This window comes from Narcine bancroftii, chromosome 6 (genome assembly GCF_036971445.1).
Source record: "Narcine bancroftii isolate sNarBan1 chromosome 6, sNarBan1.hap1, whole genome shotgun sequence".
NCBI lineage: Eukaryota > Metazoa > Chordata > Chondrichthyes > Torpediniformes > Narcinidae > Narcine > Narcine bancroftii.
Window position 1 is genome coordinate 72291562 of NC_091474.1, and position 27577 is coordinate 72319138.

Genomic DNA, 27577 nt, shown 5'->3' on the forward strand with positions numbered 1-27577 from the left:
ATTTTATTGTCAATATCTATTTCGCTGAGGTTATGAAGAGATGATGTGACCTGAATAAAAGCAATACAAGCATTAACACCCAGCAACCTCCATGGAACCCTCTAGTTGGGTGGGAAAGCATTTGACCTATTGACACCCCTGCACCAATTCACTTCACAAAACCTGCAGGAGATGCTCTTCCTGTTTTTTTTTAAATCTGTGAAAATTTTTGACAAGATTTAATTTTAATTATTAATTTAGACATAGAGCACGGTAACAGACCCTTCTAGCCCACGAGCTCATGCTTCCCAATTGCACCCAATTGATCTATAACCCTTCTCCCCCAATATGTTTTAAATCAGAATTTATTGTCATGAACAAGCCATGAAATTCATTGTTTTGTGGCAGCTTCACAGTGCAAACATTCAAATAAAACACCTCACAAAAATAAATAAAAATGGTGCACTAAAAGTCAAAGTTTCTTTGGTTCATTGATTATTCAGGAATCTGATGGCAGCGAGGAAGTACCTGGGTGCTTGTTTTCAGGCCCCTGTACCTTTTCCCCGATGGTTGCAGAGTGAAGAGGGCACAGCCTGGGTGGTGCAGGGTCTTTGAGGCTTTTTTTAGGACACCACCTCTTGTAGACGTCTTCGATGGAGTGAAGTCTGGTGCCTGTGATGTCACAGGCTGAGTTAACAACCCTCTGGTGTTCTTTTTGTCCTGAGAGTTGGTCCCTCCATACCAGACAGTGATGCAACCAGCCAGAGTGCTCTCCATGGTACACCTGTAGATATTTTCGAGAGTCTTCAGTGACATAACAAATCTCCAAAAACACCTCACAAAATACAGCTGCTGGCGAGTCTTCTTTGTTTTTGCATCAACATGGAGCTGAAGCACTGATCCTCGGAGAATTTATCCTGAAGTCCACAGTTATCTTGGTTCTGCTAACGTTGAGTGCCGGATTGTTGGTGTGACACCACTCAACGAGTTGATCTCTCCCTCCTGTATGCTTCCTCATTGCCATTTGTGACTCTACTGACAATCTTGTGTCATTGGCTAATTTGTAGATAGCATTGGAATTGTGCCTGGCCACACAGTCCTGGGTATATAGTGAGTAGGGCAGTGGGCTAAGCACGTATTCTTGGGGTGCACCTGTGCTGATAGTGAGGAGGAGACGTTGTTTCCAATTCGTTCTGACTGTGGTCTTCCGATGAGGAAGTCAAGGATCCCATTGTGGGGGGAGGGGAGGTTTCAGAGGCCTAGGGTTTGAAGCTTCCTGACCAGCACTGAAAGAATAATGGTGTTGAAGGCTGAGCTGTCGTCGATGAATAGCAGCTGTATGTATGAGTTGCTGCTTCGAGGTGGAATAGTGGGAGGAAACTGGAACCCCACGGGGGAAACTCCCGCAGACATGGGGAGAATGTACAAACTCCTTACAGACGAGGCCAGATTCAAACCCCGATCCTGGTTGCTGGTACTGTAAGAGTGCTATGCTAACCATGCGATGACCAAGAGGGTAATCAGGAAGAGGGAGGAAGTGAACTCAAATCATAGATTTGTGGTGATCAGCAATGGGAATTTATAAAAGAGCAAGTTAAAGGAGGATGGACAGGCCACTCAGCTTTTTTTCTGATCCTTTAATCATGACAGTTTTTGATGGGTTTAGAACAAATGAGTCACGACGCGGTAATCAGTGTGGGTTTCATCATCAGGAAGGATGATGCAGTGTGTGGGGCTCGAATAATGGAATGATTGCAATGTGATAGCTGACGGGGTTTTAAAAACTACATTTTAATGGTTATAATCAAACCTAGGATTATATGGTTAAACAGGTTCGACTGATTCTATAAAGCACATCCTTACAATATTCATAATTAATGGTTCACATTATTATTCAAAATTGAAGCAGCTTCTAGCTTGTGTTCAGGGTGATGGTTCAAAAATCATTCAACCAATTTTCATTTTTCCATCTTTGTACTGATGGTCAGAGCCATTTCTCTCCAATGGTGCTGGCTACATTCTTTCATATAATACTAAAAGAAGTTAACAAAACATATTATAAAAACAGGAACCACTATCTGGGACAACATAACCCCTGGATGAAAGGAGGTCTGGGACAATACCAGTGTATCCGAGTACAGGCAAGCTCCAGGTTCTGTATGTGTGCTGTTCCGAGAATTTATTTCCTGATCCCTGGATGGGTTATGTAGTCAGGGATGGGTTTTAAACTCCTAGTTTTGTGGTCACTTGTTTCTGGAGAGGGACTGGTGATTGACTTTATTTTCTTTATTCTTGACAGATTCTCTGAAAACAAGTGTGTCTCAAGTGTGATGCCATAGTCAGCAGCTTTTTTTTAAAAATGAGTCCTGTGTCACTGGACAGTCATATCTGGATCAAAAGGGCTAAAAGGTTGTTCAGATCCTCTCTTGTGCCACAGGAAACCCTCCATCTCCAGCAAAGCATGCTCATCTCAGCTTTAGAGCAGTAGCGTTTACTTCAGTCCAGCATAATCTTCCCCAATTCTCCTTTCCGGAACATTCTGATGAAGTCATATGCAGCCGCACTGTAGTTTGGCATGAGAACGTTGATATTCCCTGCAACATTTTGCATTGTTTATTTTTAGCCAGTCATATATAATATGTTGATCAAGGAGCTAATCACATCTCATTTTGCAAATGGAGCAAGGTTAATGCATTTAAGTATTATCTAATGCTATGAAACAGGCAACCTCTGAATTAAGCCCACAGCTCTCACACACAATTAGAGCACCCACTTTATAATAGGTCACAAGGCAGAGTTACAGCCCATTCTGCCAAACTCAGCTTGACACGCAGCACGAGCTCCCTGTTGTAGCTATCCCTCTATTCCCTTCTCCTCAGACATGGGTCCAGCCTTTATTTTATGTTCTACCAGCCTCTTCCCCACCCATGGGAAAATTCCTTCAGAATTTTGCACAATTTTAAAGACTTGATCAACTCTGAAGAAAAAAGTGATCGTCCAGTCTTTTTGGCAAGGCACCCCACTCACATCCCCTCACCCCCCCCCCCCCCACCAGAACTCTGCTCAAAGTTTCTGGGCCTCCTTCCCTAGGAAGCGGTTACGTTTTGGTTTCTTCCGTGCTTCTCTCCTACCCCCATGGAGAATGGCTGCTCTCGTCCATGAGTCTGTACACCCTAATACACTGAGACAGTGCAGCTTCCTTCCGACTGGGATAAACTGTGGTCCATAACTATTTGTTCATGCATATAAGAAACACTAACACACGACATAAAATCAGGAAGTTTTCAGTAAGTGCTACCAGTGAAGTACAATTCAGGACTCACCAACGCCAGTGATGGCTTTCACTTTCTGTGTCTTCCCTAATTTCACAGCTATCATCTTCAGCACATTCTGCACATCATCACATGGCTGCTCCAGCTCATATCGCTTGACGTACCTGAAAGGAAAGCCTCAGGTTTCAATCATAAGCACAGGGTTTTAGCAAATAACTAGCAGGTGCGAAACTCTCCCTTTGCTCTCTGCCTTGCTTCGCTGGAAGCCCTTTGCCTATGAGGCAGGACCACCCTGGGTTTAGCCAAAAATACTCAAGGAGTTCACGGAACTCTGACAGCTCATTTAAGAGATATACAGTAAAAAAACCCTTAGTATCCAGCAGCTATAGGGAGAAGATGCCAGATAAGCAAGTTTTCTGGTTGCTTGAGACTTATTCTTACAATGCCTAACTAATACACCTGTAATAAGAATAAACAGTTTAAACAAAAAAAATACTACACTGTACTTACAGTGAACAAACTTTACAAGCATGAATATATAAACCTTAATGCATTTTAATTTATTTTCAGTTGCATTCTTTGAAAACATTTAACCATCGCTACATCTGTAGGTTCCTTCCCCTCCACAGAGCAGCCCGAAACATTATAGATAATTAACACCCCCCCTCCCCCCACAAGATAGAGCCTCTGACTGGGGCGACTCTTACTAAGCAGGGATCAGGAGACACTTTAAGAGAGACACCCCAACGGTGAGCAGCATCAACCAGCTCTTCATCCTAGACAACTCCATTGCTGTTTCACTCAACTTTATTCAAATAGCTACCACGAGCAAAGGACAGCCAAGGCCTTTGCTGGTTGAACATTTGCTCCCATCTTCACCGAAGTTTATATATGACTTCAGAGAACATTTCCTTTTACAATTTTAAACTTTTATTTATTTATTTTTTAAACTTTATTATTTTCCTTGACTTTTTTGCTGTTGCTTGAATTCTGGATAACAGGAGAGTTTTACTGTAAATTTAAACAGGCCATTTTGGCTCACGAGTTCATGCCACCCAATTTACACCCAATTAACCAACACTCCTGGTATGTTTCAAATGTTGGGAGGAAACCGGAGCTCCTGGGGAAAACCCACGCAGGCATGGAGAGAATGAGAGCACGGGATTTGAGCCCAAATTCCGATTGCCGGCACTGTGACAGCATTGCGCTAACCACTACGCCCACTGTGCCATTCAAAGTAGCTCAGAGATTGTTTAAGAAGGGGATTTCTGGGATGAGGAGTAGATGAGAAAATTGGCCCAAAACAAAATTCTGGGGGGGGGGGGGGGAGGGGGCACACAGCAGATTAAATGCTGCAAGGAGTGTTGGAGGGAGAGAGAATCTGGATCTAGGGGGCTTGTTTTAAGACCAAGTGGTCACCCATGTGAGGAGGGATTTCTTCTCTTAGAGGATGGTTAGCCGTTGTGCAGAGTAACAGAGGCACTGAACTGAGGCTGGGCAGTTTGGTCACTGGGGAAAGGTCATGGGGTTCAGGTCATTGGTCACTAGTCAAAGGTCATGGGGTTCAGGAGGAGGTAAAGGTCAGAACAGCCATGATCTTACTGAGCTCAATAAGGCTAATTCATGCTCTTCTTTCTGTTCTTTAAAGAGTTGGATATTGCAGAGATAGTGTACTGCAAAATCAAGCAGGACTTTCTAAACAAGGAAACCATGTTCAATTTACTTTCTGTAAAGCAGGGCGCCAGCAAGGTCAGTGAATCAGGCACCGTGGACAAGTACAACTTCATGCAAGGCATAGACCAGTGGCTCTCAACCTTTTATTTCCCACTCACATACCATCTTAAGTCATCCCTCACTAACCATAGAGCATAGGATGCCATTGCTGTTCTGTAGTTAGTAAGGGATGACTTAAGGTGGTATGTGAGTGAGAAAGAAAAGGTTGAGAACCACTGGCATAGACAGAATATAAGTAGATAGACTTAAAATTGGACTAGAGGGGAAACAAGGAAGAATCTTACACTCAGAGCAGTAGGATCTGGAACTGACCAAAAGCAGGAGACAGAATCTGTCATCACATTGGTTGGTTGCATCGAGGATGAGCTGTGGTCTGCAGTGTCCTGAGAAGTGGGATTGGGCTGGTTAGGACAGATATGATGGGCTGAATGGGTTTCTGCATTGTAAATTTTGTATGATTTAATATTTTTTGTATTCTAGTGGAATAATACAGTGGAACAGCCTCATATATGATGCTTGGGAATGTGGAAAATGATCACTGAAAAAGGATCAGGTGAATGGAAAATTGGCAATCAGTTACTAAAATGTTGTCCATCTTGTGCCAGCTGTCTGCATGGGTACCACGTGAGAGATTTGTATTTATAGAGGGAGGACATTGGGATGGGACACCATGATTCATTTAGCCTAAGGAAAGAAAACCTAACACCTTAATTTATAATCCAACTGCCTGATAAATTTACTTCAGTTCTGCCATAACCAAGTAAAAACACAATGGTGGAGAAACTCTGGTCAAACAGTGTTCTTTACTTATACAGCGAAGGTAAAAACACAAACACAACCGATGTTTTGGGCTTTTGAGCCTTTCATCAGGGTGGGGAAAAAGGTCGGCAGGTGTCCAGATAAAAGTGGGGGGGGGGGGGGGAGGTGTGGTCACAAAGGCAAGAGGTGTTTGGTGGAGAAGAGAGGGAGGGGCAGCAGCGATCAAGAGGAGGGATAGCTAGTTGAATTGGGGGGGGGGGGGGTAAAAAGAGCTGGAAAGGGGATGCGGGGGGGGAAAGAGAGAAGAGTAGGTTAGCAGAAACCAGAAAAGTCGATGTCAATGCCATCTGCCTGGAGAGGGCCCAGGTGGAAAATCAGGTGGTGTTGCTCCAATTTGTGGGTGGTCTTGGTGGCATAGTACATGAGGCCATGGACAGATGTGTGGGTATGGGACTGTGTTACAACTGAAAAGGTTGGCTACTGGGAAGTCTCTGTAACTAGTGCGGCGGAACGAAGGTGCTCAGCGAAGCGATCTCCCAATCTGCGCCGTCTTTCTAATGTAGAGAAGCCACAAAAGGAGCACCAAATGCATTAAATCAATCCCGTGGATACACAAGTGTAGTGTTGCTTCACTTGAAAGGCCTATTTGGGGCCCCGGACTGTGGTGAGAAAGGAGGTGTGGGTGAGTGTGGTACATCTTGTAGCCTCAGGGGAAGGCACTGGGGGAGGAGGGGGTCGATTGGTAGGGAGGGATGAGTGCCTGAGGGAATCACAGAAGGTGTGGTTCGTATGAGAGCAGAGAGGGAAGGAGAGAGGAAGATGTGTCTGGTAGTGGGATTCTGTTGTAAGCGCCGGAAATTCTGGAGGATAATATGTTGGATGTGGAAGCTGGTGGGGTGGTAGGTGACGACAAAGAGGATTCTGTATTTGTTGCATCTGGGGGCAGAGGGGGCCAGGGCAGATGAGTGGGAAGTGGAGGAGATGCAGGTGAGGGCTGAGTTGATGGTGGTGCAAGGGAAGCCATGCTTGTGGAAGAAGGCAGACATTTTGGAAGATTTGGACTAGAAGACCTTACCTTGGGAACATCTGCCTCCTCACCAATCACCCCTCTCGGCACCTTCCCCTGTGACCGCAGGAGGTGCCGCACCTGCGCCCACACCACCTCTCTCACCAGTCTGGGATCCCAAACAAGGCTTTCAAATGAAGCAACGTTTGTGCGTCAGCAGAACTGACTTACTGCATCCGGAGGACCCTTTGTGGCCTTCTCTACATCGAAGTCTGGCGCAGATTGGGAGGATCACTTTGCTGAGCACCTTCGCTCTGTCTACACCAGTGACAGAAACCTCCCAGAAGCCAACCATTTCAGTTTTGCATCACGCTCCCATACTCCCATGTCTGTCCATGGCCTTATGTACTATGCCACCAAGACCACCAGTAAATTGGAGGAACACCACCTGATTTTCTGCCTGGGGTCTCTCCAGCCAGAAGGCATTGACATCGGCTTTTCCGGTTTCTGCTAACCTGCTCTCCTCCCCCCTTCCCTCTCTATTCAATTAGCCATCCCTCTTCCCCTTGATTGCTGCTGCCCCTCCCTCCCTTCTCCACCAAACACCTCCTGCCTTTGTGACCACACCTCCTCCTACTCTTCTGTTCAGATGCTTACCGACCTTTTTCCACACCTTGTCGATGGGCTCAAGCCCAAAACATTGGTTGTGTATTTTTACCCTTGTTTAGTTAAATTATGCTGTTTGACCTGCTGAGTTTCTCCAACGTTGTGTTTTTACTTCAACCATGGTGTTTATAGACTTTCCTGTTTTACTTCTGCCATACCCACGTTTGTAAAAAAAAATTGTGAATTCTGAAAATCCATAAATTACTTATTCCTGCAGATATGCTAAATAACAGAACCATGCTCAAAACTTACTCAAACTTCTGAAGTTTATTGAGAGTGAAGAGTAAGTAGTCTGCAATTATTTCCTCTCCTACCAAATGATCCAATATTGTTCCTGTGGGAAATCAAATACAAAATTGAACACTGAAATAACAAAACAAATTTGCATTTAAAACTACTTTTCATGATTTCAAAACATTCCAAAGCTATCCTCGTTTACTTCTGAACATAATCTCTGTGGACTGCAGCCAATGTGCACAGGGTAACAACGAAGAATCTATCTTCATGCCAGGGACAGTGACAGTCAAGGCACAGGAGAAAGTTAATGAGTGCCAAGGGATCTTTAACATGGACAGACCCATGAGAAGACCAAACAGGGTCTTGGTTTTAATGGCAATCCATCGGAACTCCACCTGTTCAGTGTGGTACAGGACCAAGTGGCATCATGGTGCCAAAACCCTTCAGTGGAACCAGGAGTTAGGAATATTACAACATCCAAGCGAGGAATAAAACTGATTTAGTACGACTTTAATGTTACAGCCACTAAGAGTTAAATAACAGAAATGTGCCACATATCTAAGGATATCTGAGACTGCAGGAAATCTAGATTAACTTGGAAAGTGGGTCAAAGAATAGCAGATCACATCAACTTTAATGTCACCTGATTGATTATACAAGTACAACCTGATGCAACAGCATTCTCCGGTCCTTGGTGCAAAACATACAAACACACAACCAGTCATCACACACATACTGTACTGCCCTATTCACCTCGCCATCCCTCCACCCCTTTATCGCTGCTCTCCTTTCTCCCCCTACCACATCTCCACCCCTATTCTTTTGTACAGACGTCTGCCGATGTTTTTCTATCGCTTGATGAAGAGCTCAAGACCAAAATGTTGGTTACGTCTTTGCTACATAAAGGACATTGCTTGAACTGCTGAGTTTCTCCAGCATTGTGTTGTTTTTAATAATATGCAGGACAAGTATTTCATCTGCACAAATAAATAAATATTGTTTCATGAATATGAGAGCCTCAGATGATTAATGTGAGCAGATGGATTTTAATCAGACATTTTGGGAAGTTAAAGCAGGGCAGTACTCACACACATGGTCGGTCCCTGGGAAGTGCTGTAGAACAGAGAGCCCTTGTAGCATGTAAAGAATGTGGTTACACAGGTAAAACAGGGAGATGAAGAGTGTGTGTGGCACTCTGACCTTTGGGACATTATGTTACAGTCTACAAGATTTTGGCGGGCAGCAGCCTCCTTTGAAGAAGACCGCAGAGCCCACCTCACTGACAAAAGGCAAAGGAGGAAAAACCCAACACCCAACCCCAACCAACCAATTTTCCCTTGCAACCGCTGCAATCGTGTCTGCCTGTCCCGCATCGGACTGGTCAGCCACAAACGAGCCTGCAGCTGACGTGGACTTTTTTACCCCCTCCATAAATCTTCGTCCGCGAAGCCAAGCCAAAGAAAAAACAAGATTAGTCACCTTAGATGTCTTTAAGTTGAAAAGGGTGCAGCAAAGATTCACGTGGATATTACCAGAATTGGAGTACTTGAGTTACAAGGCGAGATTAGTTAAGCTGTGACTTCTTTCCCTGGAGTGCTGGAAGCTGATGGTTGACGTTACTGAGCCACTGATGGGTGGCTAATGCTATACAATATCTACATGGGGATGTGTCTGTAATACAGTGGTTAATATTTTTTCTCCATATTCCAAAGGATGTTCACATTTTTTTTAGACGTACAACAAAAAAATGTCAACATATTTGCACAGTATGGTAATTTACTGAATAAGATGCTCAATAAACTGATAATTTTCACTACAATTGCATTAATCAGTGTGACTATGAGGGTTAAAGCATAAGGGTCATAAGGGTTGGAGGATCTAAAATAGAGATATAGGGTTAAGGTGAGAGAGGAAAGATTTAAAGAGGTCCTCAGGGGCGACTATTCATACAGAGGGTTAGGGTCTGTGGAACAACCTGCCAGAGGAAATAGTGGAGATGGGTATAATTACAAAGTTTACAAGACACTTATGTGGGTGCATGTGAAGTTATTGATAACCTGCGACAGTTCAGAGAAATGAATTGATCATACTTACCAGCAATGGATAACACGCCACTGATGGGTGACCATTACTAAACAATATAACATGGGGATGTGTCTGTAATACAGTGGGCATTATTTTCTCAATATTCCAAAGGATGCTGTCATATTTGCGTAAATCTGGTAATTAACGGAAAAACGTGCTCAATAAACGGACAATTTTCACAACTGCGCCATTTTGTGTGTCTGTGGAAAACAATTAGCAAGTCATCTGCATAACCAGATAAAGGTTTAACCAGAGGGCATTAGTTGCAATAATTGCTGCTTGTGCAAGAGCTTGATGAGTCTCTAAACATGTTCTTCACAAATTCTAATTTTAATGTCTTTATTCAAACCCCTCAATGCAATCGTATCTGGCAACTGATGCAATAATTCAACTGCAAACAATTCAATTGTTTCTACAGATTATTTTGAAAATCTTTATTGCTAAAACATGAACTGGAGCTGCTGAAAGATGTGTTTACATTGAGAATAGGTATAGAATGAGACATGAGAGACTGTGGGAATCTGGAGCACAAACGCACACTCTGCCAGACGAACTCAGCAGGTCATGCAGCTTCAGTGGGAGGTCAAGGAATGGTGACATTTTTGGGCTGGAGCTCTTCATCAAGACTGATGGAGGTGCAGAACACTTCCACAGAAGTATGTTATCCTGGATCCATGTACTATTGCTGGTCTAGATGCAGAAAGGTGTCCTTGTGCAGACACAATTTGGTTTGCTGTGATCACCATTCATTCGGTCTGCTGACAATTTTATACAGCTGTATGTGTAGTACGTACCACAGAGTGCCAGCTTCAAGCCTACTTCCACGCTTTCCACATGTGGGAAAAAAACACCAGGAGTATCCAACAAATGTATGATAGGTCTCTCGCAGACCTGCAGAAATAGAATGGTCATGGATTTTTAAAATTGCCTGACTAGAGTACAGGATAACAAGAAAAATACCCATCCTCGATTAGAACCAGTCAAATGTTCAGCTGGTTCTCACCTGACTGTGTACCTATTACCTTGGCACTGACATGAACTAGACTATTAATAGCTCACGGAATAACCCAGGCCGCGGTAACCTTCAACTGTTCTCCAGGAGAACCTTGACAACAACTGCCTGGCAATAATTAGTCATCACAGATAGCATTTCCTTGGGAGGGCATGTTAAAAGTGCTGTCCTCACTCCTAAAATAACCATAAGTAATTTTGCCTACATCTATTGAGATTCTGCATTTTACCGAGAAAACATTAATTCTTATAGGCCTTATAATTTATCATGTGTACAGAAGAAGGATGAGGCATCTATTTCAAGGACAGATAGATAAGTTCCTTCCTCCTTTAAAGCATGATGAAGTGGATTAGATTTCTAAATCAGTATTGCTTTCGATACACAATCCCAGGATTAACCCTCTTATTGCCATTCCAATCCAGCGAACACTGGCTGGTATAAAAATGGCTGATGCTAACCAATTCTTAAAACATAACGTTGTTTGATTGCTTGGTAAATCATCCTGACAATATTATTTTAATGGTAAATGTAACTTCATGCAGCTATAATGGAAGTTAAAATTGGTTCTAAAGCTGAACCTATGGATCTCTTATCTTTATCAATGAGTATTTTGGTAGTTGGGATTAAAAACACACAGAAATGCCGGGGGAACTCAGCAGGTCTCACAGCGTCCATAGGAGGCAACGATGTTTTACTGACATTTTGGGCCTGAGCCCTTCTTCAAGGAATAAGCAAAGAACAGGAAGGTGTCAGAACAAAGGGGCGAAGGCTGGCCAGGAGAGGAGTCCAGACCAACAAAAGGTGTTAGTTGGATATAGTAAGGGGAGAATTGATTTTGACTCTGTGAAAAGAGGAAGAAGGAAAAGGGAAAAGAAAGAAGGTGGGGGGGGGGGGGAGCTGACAGGGTGAAGAAGGGTGGGGGGGGGGTTTAACAGAAACTGGAAAAGTCAATGTAAATACCATCTGAGAGAGTGCCCAAACGGATGATGAGGTGTTGTTCCTTCGATTTACGGGTGGTCTCAGTCTGGGAGTGCATAAAGTCATAGACAGACATGTTGGCAAGGGAATAGGATGGGGAATTGGAATAGGATGGGGAATTGAAATGGCTGGCCACTGGGAAGTTGTTGGGATTTCCAGGGAAGGTAGCCGATTCCAACTATAGCTGAGCTAGGGACAGACCTCTCTCAATTGAGCGGGGAGTGAGGGTGGCTAGTTATATACAGCAATACCACTCTCTGCCACCAGAGGTCTCACATACCCCTCATGTCACCCAGATGCTCACATTGTAAATGGGGTTTTCACAATCTGCTTTCAACAACAGTGGCCTGATTTCTAAATTAACAACAAACAGACTGAAGGAATCGCTCCCACATTCCATGGCCAAGGTAAAGGCCTATTTTTGTATTTGCATAAGATCCAGTGCTAATTGCTAAATAATGCACCCAATGGTGTTTTAATTTGCTTCTGCATGAATATCCAGGTCTCAGAAGTGCAGCAGGGGTTAGTATTGCTCTGCTAGTATTTGTGATGCAGGAATCATGAAGGGGCTTCTGGAGAAGAGCTGAAGGGTACCATGGCCAAAGTTATACTGAGTGCTATTAATAGTCCAGTGAAGTTGCATCTTCTTCACCAGTTTGCACCCTGGACACATAAATGCCTGAATGCCACTAAGGGGCACACTATGTCCACGATCTCTCGGTTGTGCATCACATACAATAAAACTGGAGCAAAACTCTCTGGTTGAGCAGCATCAATGATAGAACCAAAATGACTGATGTTTCAAGCCAGACCTTTCATCAAGACTAAACGGTCTTCATTTCGTTTTGATGAAGGATTTTGACACAAAAGAATGACCATTCTTTCTCTCCGAAAGACTCTGCTGAACTCACTGCGTACCTCCAGCAGGTTGTTCTTGTTCTGGATTGTCTCCTGCCCTGGGCTTCTGTCTCATTAACAGAATACAGGCATCACAGGCAAGCGCAGAGTTTATTGTCCAAACCAAACTCTTCTTGAACTGTGTCTCTGAACTTGAACTTTGATGCCTTCCTGTTCTTTGCTTATTCCTTGAAGTAGGGATCAGGCCTGAAACATCAGTAATATATCTTTACTTCACTTTTATCCCTATTTATTTCATATCCTGAAACTTTTCCATAATCTTCCAGTTGTGAACACAGTTTTTGTAATGAAGTTACTGGTTCTGTCAGATATATTAATTCATCAACTGTTGAATCCCTTAATGTCTGGAGAACTGCTTCGACTAAATGGCTCTATGGTCAAAATGAAGAAAGCCAGAGATAATGGGCATCTTTGTCTGCTAGATCTAGTTAATGGGAATGCTGGAGAAACTTGTTCATTTGTCACAACTTTGGCTTTCGGTTCATTAAATAATGCCCTAATCGAATTAGAAAATGTTACCCTAATCCAAATCGTTCCAGCACTTTAAGTAAAAAAAATCCCATTCTAGCCTATCAAATACCTTTTATGCATCCAGGGCCACAGCCACACTCAAATCATCCCAGCCTGCTTCCATTCCCAATTCCCCCTTCCTATATTATCTTCTACTACCACTGTATTCTTGTTTCCTTTCACCCTCCCTGCCACTCCCACAATCTGAATGACACAGTTCCCACATTCATCCCAACAGCCAGAAGAACCTTTATCAGGTTTATCAGGCAGCGTTTACGGTCACTAATACCATACTGCAAAACAGTGGCACAGAATTAAAATGAGACAATGTTCTCGAGCCCACAGTGATTATACAAAAGCTGCTTGTCAAAATAGAACTAAATACAATACCTTTTTTAGAGATTAGACAATGGCACAAGAAAAGACTGGTTGCAAACTAGATGTTAAAAAAAATGTCCGCCAGTTCAAGTGAAGAAGAACGTTCTCCGATCCTGAGGGGCCGCTGCGTGCTGCTAGTTGCGCAGCCATCACAGGTCAGGTCACCGACCTCTCCAGTTCAAGCTGTTAAAAATCTGTCACCATTAGGGGAAACAAACAACCACACAGTAATAGTTCAAGGAGCTCCGAAAAGCTCCAGAGCCATCTGCCACGAGGCTCAGGACAATGCATCCTCTAGACCTCTGAACCTGGCACAGCTCCGCCGCTCCAATCGCAACTGGACGCCATCTCCCACTCCATCCTCTTCTCTTGATCCCCGGCATCACATCCCCGATGTTGACCTGATGAGTCTGAAAAGCTGCTAGGCCACAACGCGGCTCGACCGCCTCCTCTAGGCCACAACTGAGCTCCGTTCTTCTCCGCATTCTCAGCATCAGCTTGGATCAACTCCTCCTCAGAGCTTCCCACTTGCAACGCTTGACTCACTGTGATCCAAAGTCCAACTTCAAAAAGTTGTGTATGGCAACAGGTTGTGAGTTCCTGCAGGATCCATAGTCCAGAGTAGCCTCTGTGGGCTGTACCCGCGCCGCCATCTTCTCTTAAACCCAATGGACAGCAAAAGGCAAAGGCTCCTGCTCTTTTCCCTTTGGGATGTGCTTCTGTCTGCCCTGCAGTATATTTCCCTTCTCTGGAATGCTTCTGCATTACACCAGCAGAACAGATGATCTGCATTTCTATTCGAGGCATTAGTATTACTGTGCTTTATGTAACCAGTGAATAGATTTCTAAAATGCAACAATGCCTCATCATATATGTATAGAGCTGGGAAAAATCCCTTCAAAAAGCCAGCTTCATCGACCTTTATTTTCTAACCACTTATATTTACCTGAATCTTTGTGAGCACAGCTCTGGTAATTCCTGGAGCGCCACCAACTCTGGATGCCTTGCCTTAAAGGAAACATGGAAAAGCCTTTAGATCTTGATCAATGTGACTGCAATTTCTAGAATTTGATAATAAGGCATGGAAGTGTTGTTATATTTTATTGGGTAAAGAAGAAAGAAATAATGCTCCGTAATGTTAAATGCCTGCAGAAGTGTGACCTCCACTGTGAGGAAATCACCATTGTATTCCTGAAGCCACCATTGTATTCCTTTAAGGCAAATTCCATGCTTCTAGCAGGAGAACCAGTATTAAAAGGACCGCGTGCACAATGGGGTCACAAATTTGAAATCAGGCATATTGTCTTCAGTGAGGCTCCGGAAGTCATTCAGTGACTTGTGACAAAGCTGAAGAAATAACCGATCAGTTTATGCACTCTTAAGGAGATTAAATTAGAACCCTGACAAAATCGGTTTTTCCACATTTGTGCCTACGTAAGAAGTTGGCGTAAATAGGCCATACCTTTCTTTAAATGCATTCTTCGCAAGGCATTAATGAGGGATGACTTCCCAACATTTGGCAGACCGATCACCATCAAACAATATTCCATGTTCTGCAGGGAAACAAGGGACAATGGGAATATTTCACATTACCACGGAATAATCCAGAGCGTCCAGGTGTCATCATCATTCTTAACAGGGACCCTAAGCCTCCCTGGGGGCCACATCACATTTAAGTAAAAGCCTAGTTTTCTTTTCACCTCACATAACGTATTTTTTTTTGTGGTTCGTAGAATTACCAAAACTAGACTGCTTCACAGGAAAGGAGGCCCATAAAACTTAGAAGAGAGTCCTAAGGGGTCCATAGCCAAAAAAAAAGGTTGAGAATGGCTGATCTAAATGAGCATACTAGTATGTACCATATAGTCTACCAATGTTAGATCATATTGACACAGTTAACGCAGAAATCCATGATGGTGATGACCTAGTAGATACAAATTCTAAACATTTCAGTCTTGGGCACATAGCTTTCCCCTCAAGTATTCCAACACTGCTAATTATAGTTGTTTGCCCTCATTTCAAACCTCCCTAAAGATTTTGATTCCTCTACCTTGACAAGGAAACGTTTCTAATGATTTTTCACCTGCCCAGATTATAAAAAGCTTTTATTTCCAAAGGAATCAAGGGAAAACTGTGTCACAGAGGAAGGCAATGCGGCCCATAATTTTGATGCTGATCAAAGACCCGGCCTCACCTCACCACCCAGCACTGAGTCCATCATCCAGTGTGGAGCAGTTCTTCAAATACACACCCAAGCATCTATCAAAAGTGTAGAAATTTGAGAACAAACCTTCCTTTTAGGCAGTGAGTAACAGATTCCTAATGCTGCTGCGTTAAAAAGATATTCCTCATCTCCCTTCAAGTTACTTTAAATCTCTGCTCTCCACTCCAAAGGGGAATAGGTCCTTTCCACTTATTCTATCTACTCCCTTATAATTTTATTCAAGTGATTTAAGTGCTGCCCTCAGCCAGCTGAGTTCAAAATAAGATAACAGAGACAGACAAAAGCTGCTGATTGCTGGAATCTTGAGCAGATAAATAATTGGTGGTAGAACTCTGCATGTCAGACAGCATCCATGGGTAGAAATGGTCGGTCAACATTTTGGGTGTGAACTCTTTATCAATACTTGATACAGGCTCTTGTTCTTTTGGAACAGAGACCAATCTACATCTCTCCTTCCATTGATTCAGTATTAAATTAATCTACAAGTAACTTTGGAGACATGGAATGAAGGGGGAACTTTTCCACAAAATGAATTATGTAGGAGGAAATTACAGAGTAGATGTGGCAAAGTTATTTCCCAAGATAGGGGAATCTAGGACAAGAGAGCACAACTTCAGGAGTGAAGCGTGCCCACTGAGATATGGAGGAATTCCTTTAACCAGAGTGGTGAATCTCTTGAATTTGCTAGCACGGGCTCCTGTGGAGGCCAGCTTGTTAGGTGTATTTAAGGCAAAGATTGATAGGCATCTGAATAGTCAGGGCATTAAAGGTGATGGGGAGAAGGCAGGGAAAGGAGTGGGAGAATGGATCAGCTCATGATGGAATGAAGGGGCAGATTTGATGGGCTAAATGGCCGACTTCTGCTCCTCTATCTTATGGACAATGTTTTCAAATTTTGTCACCACAAAGCACCACTCTACAGTTAGAAATTGCAAACCAGACAGCAGTAGAATTAGCAAATTAAATTGAAAAGGTTAATGTAGTAATAGGATGCACTAAATTTTAATTTTAATTCAGACATACAGCACAGTAACAGGCCATTTCGGCCCACTGCCCAATTAGCAATTGCTACACCCCCAAAATAGCTTGAACGGTAGGAGGAAACCGGAGCCCCCAGAGAAAACCCTTGCAGACACGGGAAGAACATACAAACTCCTTACAGATGCAGGATTTGAACTCCGGTCCTGATTGCTGGTGCAATAAATGCATTGCGCAAACCGCTTCGCCAAACGTATGCCCCAATGCCAACAGTGCAACCCTGTTGTCTGATATAAGCTCTCAGAAACATTCATTTGGAAGTGTGTCACGAAGTAATGCAGATTTCTTCATAGTCACATATAAAGAGAAACACTGCTACCTGGTACCCAAGATATCAAATAGATTCCATGCATCCTATTTCCAAATTTTATATATATATATATATTCTCATACATAGGCAATAATGAGAATATATATTCAATGAAATGTACATTAACTGCAAACAACCTATGAAAGAGAAAAAAAAACAAAATGTATATAAAATAATAATTATTCTAATAATCTAACCCTTCCCTTATGAAGTTTTGAGTAAAGATACATGTTCCATTAATGCATGAAAAAAAGTCAACCAAACCATAAAATGGGATCCAATAATCTTATAAATTCTGAACGTAATTAAGGAAAGGGCCCCATAAATTTAGAAAAATAAATTTCATTACATTAGTGGAGCATTCATTTTTTTTCCAGAGTCAAGCATGTCATCACATCAGATCACCATTGAGTCTGTGTAGGAGGGACAGCATCCTTCCATCTCATAAGTATAGTTCTTCTGGCAATAAGGAGAGCAAAGGGGACTCCATGGGACTGTAGCCCAGACAAATTTAAATCAGCTGACTTACTTATTCCAAATAGGACAAAAAAAAGAATAGAGGCCAAATTAATATTCAGGTCTAAAGATAAAGTACAGAAGGTACTTTCCCAATAACGGAAAGCAAGAAACATGACGCAAACATATAAAATAATGTACTTCTTCAGTCTTAGATTTATCACACTTTGACAAGGTTTGAATAACATTTAGCCAACTGAACTGTGGAAAAATAAGCTTCATGTACTATTTTAAATTGCAATAATGAATATCGGGCACATTGAGATGAATTCTGTGCATCCAATTATTGTGAAGGTCAAGTACTTGCACTGGTTTGTGACATTAAACCTCCAAGTGAACATTATACACTATAAATGATTGCTCTTACCTCTGATCGATGATACCGGTCACTTTTCTGAATGAGGTCTGTAACTAGGGGAACAATCTGCCAATAATTCAAAAGTAGCAAATAATGATCAAATAAAATTAACTTGGAATTGCATCATACAGGAATTATTTTTAAACATTTATTTTCCTTTCCGTGTTTAAAAATAATTCTGGAAAAGGCCCCATAAATTTAGAAAAATAAATTTCATTACATTAGTGGAGCATTCATTTTTTAACTGTTGTCCTGTTCAACATTAAAAATTTCAATAGCAGATCAGGCAGCATGTGTGGAGGGAAATAGACAAGTCAGCGTTTTGGATCCAGATCCTTTGGTCAAAATGTAAAAACTACAACTTTCCAAGCAGCATTCTTTTAAAGTTCAACTTCACCAGAACAGAAACATGGATCACTAATATCTTAAAACTTGGAGCCCACACATGGATGGGATGTGATCAAATTATTAAATTCTTTTCCTCATACATTGGCGGTGTGGTCCTAAACCACAACACATACTTGAATGGATTGTTTTAGTTGTTCTCCTCTGCTTTCTCTATCTTTTTTTCCCCCTGGGGTAGTTTAGAGGTGGGTTGGCCAGGGTGGGAGGGATAGAGATGGAGGGTTTTATGGGATAAAATATGTACTGAATCATATTTTACCTGTATGCTTCATTATCGATTATAAATAAAATTTTACAAACAAAAACTAATACCTTTGTCCACCTGTGAAATATCTAAAGAGATATTTCTGACTGGAGTATGGGTGGAATCAAAGAATTCCCCGCTGCCCTTGTGCAATGTTCCAAAGTCAGGAAGCAATGGTAAAATTGTCTCTTTTTTCCCCCACTATTTACCAAGGAAATATACCAGTCACTTTGTAATTTGAATTATTTTGTACCTAAAAGTGCCAGAATACAAAAATGCTCATGGATGGCATAATGGCGAGTACAACGCGCTTACAGTGCCAGTGACCCACGTTTGAATCGGTTGTTGTCAGTAGTCTGTACGTTCATGTGGTGTATTTAGATGACATGGGATCGTGGGCCTGAACAGCCTGTTTCCGTGCTGCAACCTAAATTAAAACCACAGTTGAAGGTAATCTTAGTAACTGACTTGGGATCTTGGTATATCTGCAATGGGTAGGATATTAGAGTTAACTCGGGCCAGTGAGGCTACCTCTTGTCCATCTTATTGTGAGGGGCCTCTGAGGGTCTAGGTTTCATACTAAGTTTCTTGATGAAGATTCAGGAAGGTCATCGTTGTTGATTGGAGCCTAGTGTCCATCATTTTGAACTTGCTCATATCTGGATGGATAGACTTAATGACTACTAACAAAGAAAATTCCCAGAGGTCAACCGAATTCAATTGCAGGTGGAGAACTCACCTTCTTTACGTGTACATCCTTGTCCCGTAAGCAGTCTGTGAAGAGGATGTTTTGGATTCCTTGTTCTTCCAATTGCTTCAGAACTCGCTATAATAACAAACAAAAAATAAATGTGATCAGATGGACATATAGTGTAAGGAATACTCCGATAAAAAAATGATGGCTAATGTTGCTGTTACAGCTCCCACTTACAGGTGACTTTTGTATACCCCATTTTATGAATACCTGCCTTATGAAAATTTGCTTTTACGAAAGGATTTGAATGGGTTTTATGAAAAGAGCCTCCAATAGTCTACACTTTACGCCATTTCGGCTTACAAAGGGTTTCATAGGAATGCTCTAGTTTCAAATTACATTTCTATTTTACCATTCTAGACAAAGACAGAGTTGCTGGAGGAACTCAAGCCAGGTAACATCTGTTTACCCTTTACATTCTCAGTCCTGATGCAGGCTCTTGATCTTTTCCCTCCACAAATGCTGTCTGACCCCATGAGCTCCTCCAGAAGATCGTTTTTGTTTCAGATTCCAGCATCTGCAATTCTACAATCCTTCACTCAGGTATTTTTTTTGTAATTAAAATTTCTTGCTAGAATTCATCTTTAAAGTGCATCAGAGTAAGAAGCCGGAGATAAACATGATAGAAATTTTAGTTTAAAAAACAGTAAAACCCTTATGCAAGTTAAATGAATTTTATGGTTGCTTGAGGTTGGACATTGCATCATTGGTGAGGTGCCCCAATTTAAAATTTCCATATTTTTTACCTATTTATTTTTTGTGATTTTTTTTGCTGGCTGCTTCTCTCTCTCATGGCCCATTCCTTTGCGAGCGATGATGAATACGGTGCCTTGTAGCTATTCTGCCCTCACAGAACTTTTTGTAGTTGTTGGAACATTGTGATGTGCCACTGTGAGGTTTTTACTGCACCTCTTTTACAAAGAAAAACTTAGTTTCCACTTTTACACAAATTGTGTAGAACCCAGAACAAAATGGTTTAATTAAATTTTTGGTACAGTACAGGAACAGCTAAAACAATTCCTTGTCCAAAATATCCACAAAACTATGATTCAGACCTCATGATCACGCCACACATGCCATACAGACAATGATCACGGTTATCTATTTTCAGACAGTTTCTGACCTGACTTAATGTTGCGTTGTGGTGTAGCTGTATCTATTCTTCTTTTGACCCAAGGTTGACATTTACTCGCAAGACTTGATTAGAATACAGCAAAGTCGCACAATCCGGGCACAGTAAAACAGTAATCGTTTATAGCTCGTGTCATGCGCCAAATGTCCATCATCTGCAGCTGGATACCCAGGCTTAACGCAGCGAGAAAGTGAAAGTTGGAGGAAGGTCATCACAAACCGTTCTTATATTTTTCCTCCACTTAAAAATACAAATACTATATGGGAACAGTGGAATAGCATGCAGTTACCGAGCAATTTGTTATGGTACAGACCTCTTTATCTGTTAGATCAGCTACATCCATTTTGTTCAACACCAGTAGATGTGGCTTGATACCCAAGGTCTCCTTAAATAATGGGTTACGCCCAGTCAAAGGGATGTAATCATGAAGGTCAAGGATTATTGAACTTGGTTTGTAGCCATGAAGAACTCCATTAACCCTTTTCTCTGCAGACATCACAAATGTCCTTCGTTATGACGGTTAGCTGGTTATGATGCCCCTTTTGTTTGATTCTCCAAATGAAACCAGCCAGTTAAAAAAAAAGCAACAGTATAATAATAATTCCCCCCTAATGGCTTGTGATTAATCATTTCAATCAGGGATCAGGCACTGTGATGGAGAATAGGATTCCTGCCAGGCCAAAGGCACTGATTCTTTGGGAAATCTGGACCGAGGTTGCAATGGAGAGCAGACAGCTGAATGCAGTAGACTGATCAGTGTCCAGCAGAGATGACACGAGAGGCAGAATAATCCCTGGCCACTCCTGCCTCTGAAAGGTATTTTTCTTTTCCTGCAGTGGCACTGGAGTGTGGCAACTCTTTGCCAGCCTTTGACTGGAACACAAAATAAACCTGGGTAAACAATAATAAATAAATCTAAAACGCAGTGGGGAAAAATTGTCACACTCTAACAGACCTGGAAGGTCCCATAATTGACCCAGTAAAAACACAATGCTGGAAAAACTCAGCAGGTCAAACAGTGTGCTTTAAATGGCAAAGAATATATAACCAATATTTTAGGAATGAATCCTTCATCAAGATAGCAAGGTATCAAGAGCTGAAGCCTGAAACATTGGTTAGGTTTCTTTATCTTTTCTATGTAAAGGACACTGTTTAACCTGCTGAGTTTCCACAGCATTGTATTTTAACTTCAACCACGGTGTCTGCAGACTTTGTGTTTTACTTCTTTCCTTCCCTTAATCGACTCTATCGGATAAAATGTCTGCAGAATGACATTAACACTTAACATGTCAGCCAACAATCAAGAATTTCTCATGACAAGTCAAAGTTCAGATTCATTGTCAGAGTTCGTGCATCATATCACATATAATCGAGATTCTTTCTTCTGCGGGCCTGGCAGAATTATCACTTATCGTTGTACTAAAAAAAATATGTACACAAAAGTGAGAAATCTAAACAGACTGATTGAACAAATACAAAAAAAAAATGCAAAGTAAGAGTCCTTAAATGAGACTCTGATTGAGTCTGTTGTTCAGGAGTCTGGTGGTTCGAGTCTTGTGAAACCTTTCCTGGTGGTAGCAGTGAGAACAGAGCATGTCCTAGGTGGAGTGGATCCTTGATGATGCTGCTGCTTTCCGACAGCAGTGTTTCCTGCAGATGTTCTCGATGGTGGGGAGAGTTTTACCAGTGAGGCGCTAGACTGTGTCTGCTACCTTTTGCATGGCTTCCTGCTCAGAGAATTGATGCCCCCATATCAGGCCGTGATGCAGCTCGTCAGCACTTTCCACTACACGTCTGGAAAAGTTTGCCAAGGTTTCTGATGTCATACTGAACCTCTGCAAACACTGCTGAAGGAGCTGATGTGCTTTCTTCACAACGACATTAGTATGTTGAATCCAGGAAATGTCTTTAAAGATAGTGACTCCCAGGAATTTAAATTTGCTCATCTCCTCTAAATGATCTCCTACTGATCACTGGTTTTCCCTTCCTACAATCTACAACCAGCTTCTTGGTTTTACTGACTTTGAGTGTGAGGTTGTTGTTAGTACATCATTGAGCCATGTTTTTAATCTCCCTCCTATATGCTGACTCTCGCCCCTTTTCATATAGCCCACTACCATGGCATTGTCAGCAAATATGTAAATGGTGCTGTTGTCATACTGAGCCACACAGTCATAGGTATAAAGCATGTAAAGCAGGGGGTTATGCTGCCCTGTAGTGCTCCAATGCTGATGGAGATTGTGGAGAAGATGCTCTTACCAATCCACACTGATTGTGGTCTGGAAGTGAGGAAATCGGGATTCATTTACACAGTGGGATGTTGCGTCCTCGGTCTTGGAGTTTTCTGATCAAGGGGATGGTGTTGAACGCTGAACTGTTGTTTCCTACAGCCAGTGAGATGGCATCTGCTGCAGACCAGTTGCTGTGGAGACTGAATTGGAACAGATCCATGTCTCCGCTCAGACAGGAGGTGATGTGCTTCAACACCAGTCCCTCAAAACACTTCATCACTGTAGATGTGATAGGCAGGTTTCCAGTCTCCTGGATGAAGAATAAAAATACTTCTGTACTTTGGAACAGCACCTGGTAAAGAAGCGATTTGATGGAAGACGTGACAATTTATCCCAGAGCAGGAATTAAACTGAAAGTGAAACAGGTTTTCTTAATGCAGGGCTTCCCAAGCCTTTTAGCTCACGGAACTCTTTTGGGGAGCACTTGGAAATCGCGGAACCCCAATCGTCATTTACTGTTTAAAAGACCTGGTACCCTATACACAAGCATAGTAAAAAAGTAAATAAACTCACCATTCTCCACTATGAAATAATTTGTTGCCTCTAATTTACATAAAATGGGATGAATGGAATTGTTTCTTGTCCTCTCAGATTCTCTTAATGTTGGCACAATATTAGAGAGCTGTATCCTATGTCAGGAGCGGTTTAAATCTTAAACCTAATTTTGGCACTGGTCATTTTGGTGAAAAAAAGACTTCTGTAGCCCTTCGGACAGTTTGACACTGGCACGGTAATTTTCATTAAATATAATAAATATTATGCATTGATTAAAATTGTTTCTTGGCGTTAAGTTAGGCTCCAACAATTTAATCACTTATTATGTAGCGAAGAGTGGCTTGTTGGGCTGTCGTGCGGGACCCTGCACTCGGGACAGCGGCTGTTACTCAATCATGTCAAGCTGACCGACTGGCCCTATGGGAGCTGGAGACTTACCAGCAATGACTGAGTCAATGAGTCAATGAGAAAGGGGGAACCGGGTGGCAGAGAGGGACCGGGAGTGGTAATCAGGGATCATGGGGGTATCGGTGTCCAGTCCCCGGTGCCGGGACAACCTGCCTCCGCTACCCTGAAAGGGCTCAGCAGCAGGCTCCCTCCCACCATCCGCCACTTGTGATAAGAGTGACAACTGTTGTCCTGAGTGCAGGGTCCAGCACAACAGCCCAAAACGCTGCTCCTTGCTTCATAAGTGAATAAATTGTTGGAGCCTAACTGTTAGTGCCAAAATGTCCTGCGCCAAATTGTGGGTGGCAAATTGTCCAGCACTAAATTGTGAATGCCAAAGTGTTCTAGACCCCTATCCTGTCTCCTATGTTCTTTTTTAAGCCAAGGATCCATGGCTCTTAATACAGGAATATCATTCAGTTTAAATTTTGAAATGTGGCTAGCCTCGTGCCAAAAAAAACCTGAGTCTCATGGTTGAAAATGGCGTCAAGGCCTGACGAAAGCAGCACAGTCATCAGGCCTCAAGACACCATTTTGATTTTTTAGCATTTTCTGTCTTTGCAGCAACACGGCAATTTAAACACACAGGTAAAGACTAAATTAAATAATAAAAGTTATTACAAGTTTTAGTTATTTCTTTTGCGGAATCCCTGCACCTTTTCGCAGAACCCAGTTTGGGAAACGCTGCCTTAATGGATCAACTAAATGAGTGAGGTGTCTTCTGTGTTACCTTAAATGCTAAATAATTTGTCACTTTAATCATGGATGTCTATTTCTCTGGAAACTTAAATTTCCTTGTAGCTTTTGAAATAGTTTAAAAGATCTTAAAGGATATTCGTGCATCATGAACTTCAATTATACAATCCACTTTTTTCAGACTGGCTTGCATCTTTTTAAGTCCTAGAATAAAATATAACAGAAGCTTCAGGATATAAACCACAGTTTAGCAAAGGGCGGCGCAATTAGCATAGAGGTTTAGCAACGATGTTACAGAGCCAACGATTGGGACAGGGGTTCGAATTCCACGCTGTCTTATAAGGAGCTTGTTTACATGTTCTCCCCGTGCCTGTGTGGGTTTTCTCCAGAGGCTCCGGTTTCCTCCCACCATTTAAAACGTACCAGGGGGTGTAGGTCAATTGGGTGGTGTGAGCTCATGAGCAGGAAGGGCCTGTTATCTGACGTTGATAAGCTGATCGGTATCTGATGGAACTGGTTGATCGACAGGATCACAGAATCTAATATCGAACAATTTCTTGTGACATAGCCCATTCATCCCTACCTTTTGCCTCCACAGATGCTGCTGACCCATTAGCTTCTTCCAGTGTATTTTTAATCCCCTGGCCCTCTTTCACACACCCATCAACACCAATTCTCCATCCATCCACCATCACAGAAAAGATTCACTAGGATCTACCCAGACTGGAGGGCTTGAATTAAGAGTGGCTGCATAGGCTGAGACTTTTTCCCCCTGGAGTGAAGGAGGCTTAGGGGAAAAACTTATGGAAGCAATAAAATCACGAGAGGCATCAATAGGGCGAATGGTCTCAGTCTCCCCCCCCTCCACCCCACCCACACCCACACCCACACCCCAGGATAACTAGATGGCATGTGTTTAAGGATGGAAGGGAGATGTTTAAAAAGGTAGGTGTATGGCATGAGTGGCCAGAGGTAATGGAGGAGGCTGTGACAATTGTCAGACATTTGGACAGTTACATGGATAGAATTGAGTTGTGCATTGTCCAAGATGCAGCGAAAAGCTTTATTTTGCATGCTATCCAGCAAGTCATTGCAAGTACGACAGGCTATAGTGCTGTGCCGTTCACAGGGTGCGTGCGCAGGACAAGGTGCTGCGTGCACAGTTCAACAGTGTAGGGGCATCGGTCAGGCAAGGGTTGGACAGATATGGGCCAAATGCAGGCATGTGGGTCGCCGCCTGGTCAGCACGGACAGACGGGCCGAAGGGCAAGCAGCAAACGCTGGACACCGGCGGTATTCGCGGCCGGTGATCATTTACCCTCCCCGAACGGGGCCCCTGGATACCCCTCCGCGCCCTAGGCCCCGGCCCCCGCCCACCTTTCGCCATGTGGCCCGGGAACCATCGCGCCACATCACGGCCGCCGAAGTCAAAACTGTGCCGTAGCCTGGGGACGGCCTGCATCACCCGGCCGCTCATGGCCTCCGACTGCCGTTACCCGGGCAACCATTGATTGACAGCCAAGCAGAAACCGTCTCCAAATCACCTGCGACCTGAAAAGCGCAGCCTCGGAAGGAACAGTTTGCAAAAGGCAGATAACGGAGCATAAACTGTGGTGCATAACTCTACCACTTGCTTTCTCGATGCATGTTCTCTCTCAATGTTAACAAGAGCCACGCTTGGGGGTATGCAGCATCCTGATAGTGAGGGGTACGTTGAAGGTGTTTAAACCTTTTAAAATGTTTGTTTTTCCTCATTAGATGAAGGCTAACTAATTACTGAAAAACAAAAGCTTAATTGTACTTCAAGGCAGACTGAGAAGTTACTCTCCAGTGTAGGACCTTGAATAAAATGTATGCCAATCCATGTAAATTATAGTTGATTTGCTGAATTAAAGATTCAGATGCACAACCTCATTGAAATGCACACCTTTGTTGATGTGCCAAAGAAAAGGAAATTTTATGCAGTAAATGATAGGGTCAGGATAGTCCCATGAATAGTTCTTGGGATAAGGCTTCTTGGTACAGGGATAGACATTTCTTTTTATCAATGAATCAGGAGATCTGTGATAGAATTGTATGAGGGGACTGGAGGGAGGAGTGGTAGGCTGCTCTCTTTGCTGGCTAGGGGGTTGGGGGAATCAAAAGCTAGAAGTCCGAGCTGGTATAAAAGGGGAGAGAATTGAAAGTGGCATGCAGAAATATTTGAGGTTGGTATCTGAAATGTGCCCCATGCAGAGGAGGCAAATTCCTCTGTGCCTTTCAAAAAAGGGATTGGGAGAAATAAAAAGTGGACGAAAATTTACAAGGCTACAATGAAAGGAGTGGTGGCCAGAATGAGAGTCACTCTGGTGGAAAGGTGGTGTGGATGCTGGCCAAGTCATCTTTCTGCGCTGCAGCCATTCTGATTCTATGCAATTAATAATGTAATTCAATAATGTTACAGCACTTTTAAATAGCCTTTCTTTGCAAAAATCACACAAAAATTATTTATTGTCATGTTGCTGTTTGTGAGAGGTTGCTGCAAGAAAGGGTAAAACACAGAATTCTGTGGACACCGTGGTTGAAGTAAAAACTCAAAATACTGGAGACACTCAGCAGGTCAAACAGTGTCTTTTATGTAGCAAATGCAGAGATACAGAACTGTTGCTACATAAAGGATACTGTTTGACCTGCTGAGTCTCTCCAGCATTGTGTGTTTTTACTTGCTTCATGAAAAAGTAATTTATAGTGTGAGACATCACTGTCCATCTCTCATGGTTCTCCAGAGGGTGGAGCTGCTGGACATCCATGGGAGAGAATGCTCAATAAATGGCTCCAACCCAGGCTGTTGACTGACCATTTCTACCCACGGATGCTACCTGATCCCGAATTCTCCAGCTTCTTGTTGTTTTCTCAAGATTCAATTGACAAATGACTCAATGGACAATGTTTTAAATGTATTTCTAGCATTATTTACCAAAAATTCTATACAATGTTGCTATTTTTCAGAGGATAAAGCTGAAATCAGTTTCTACCAAATATTTTTAGATTCACTAGTTATACAGTAATTAAAATAAATTTATTCACAACTGTTAAGACATTTAACTGTCATTCATTGATAGAAAGTGTCCGGATGAAAAATCATTTAATAATC

General features: G+C 42.5%; 1 protein-coding gene across 4 annotated transcripts; it reads right to left on the reverse strand.

Annotated features, from left to right (window-relative positions):
* Nucleotides 1–326: 326 nt before the first annotated feature.
* mtg1 (mitochondrial ribosome-associated GTPase 1) lies at nucleotides 327–25955 on the reverse strand. 4 transcript variants are annotated; one of them, XM_069885310.1, is made up of 11 exons: nucleotides 25822–25955; nucleotides 24582–24648; nucleotides 20829–20931; nucleotides 19369–19455; nucleotides 17990–18046; nucleotides 14997–15087; nucleotides 14481–14542; nucleotides 10533–10629; nucleotides 7669–7750; nucleotides 3303–3415; nucleotides 327–2573 (listed from the first exon to the last, which is right to left on the reverse strand). In XM_069885310.1, the coding sequence occupies exons 1-11, from the start codon at nucleotides 25919–25921 to the stop codon at nucleotides 2476–2478; spliced, it is 957 nt and encodes a 318-aa protein (XP_069741411.1). In that variant the 5' UTR covers nucleotides 25922–25955; the 3' UTR covers nucleotides 327–2475. The 4 variants fall into 4 exon arrangements, 2 of the variants coding, with proteins under 2 accessions (XP_069741411.1, XP_069741412.1); XR_011340151.1 differs by lacking the exon at nucleotides 327–2573 and adding an exon at nucleotides 9748–9872 and having other exon boundaries at nucleotides 3326–3415; XR_011340150.1 differs by lacking the exons at nucleotides 327–2573; nucleotides 3303–3415 and adding exons at nucleotides 9133–9324; nucleotides 9748–9872 and having other exon boundaries at nucleotides 7665–7750.
* Nucleotides 25956–27577: the final 1622 nt, after the last annotated feature.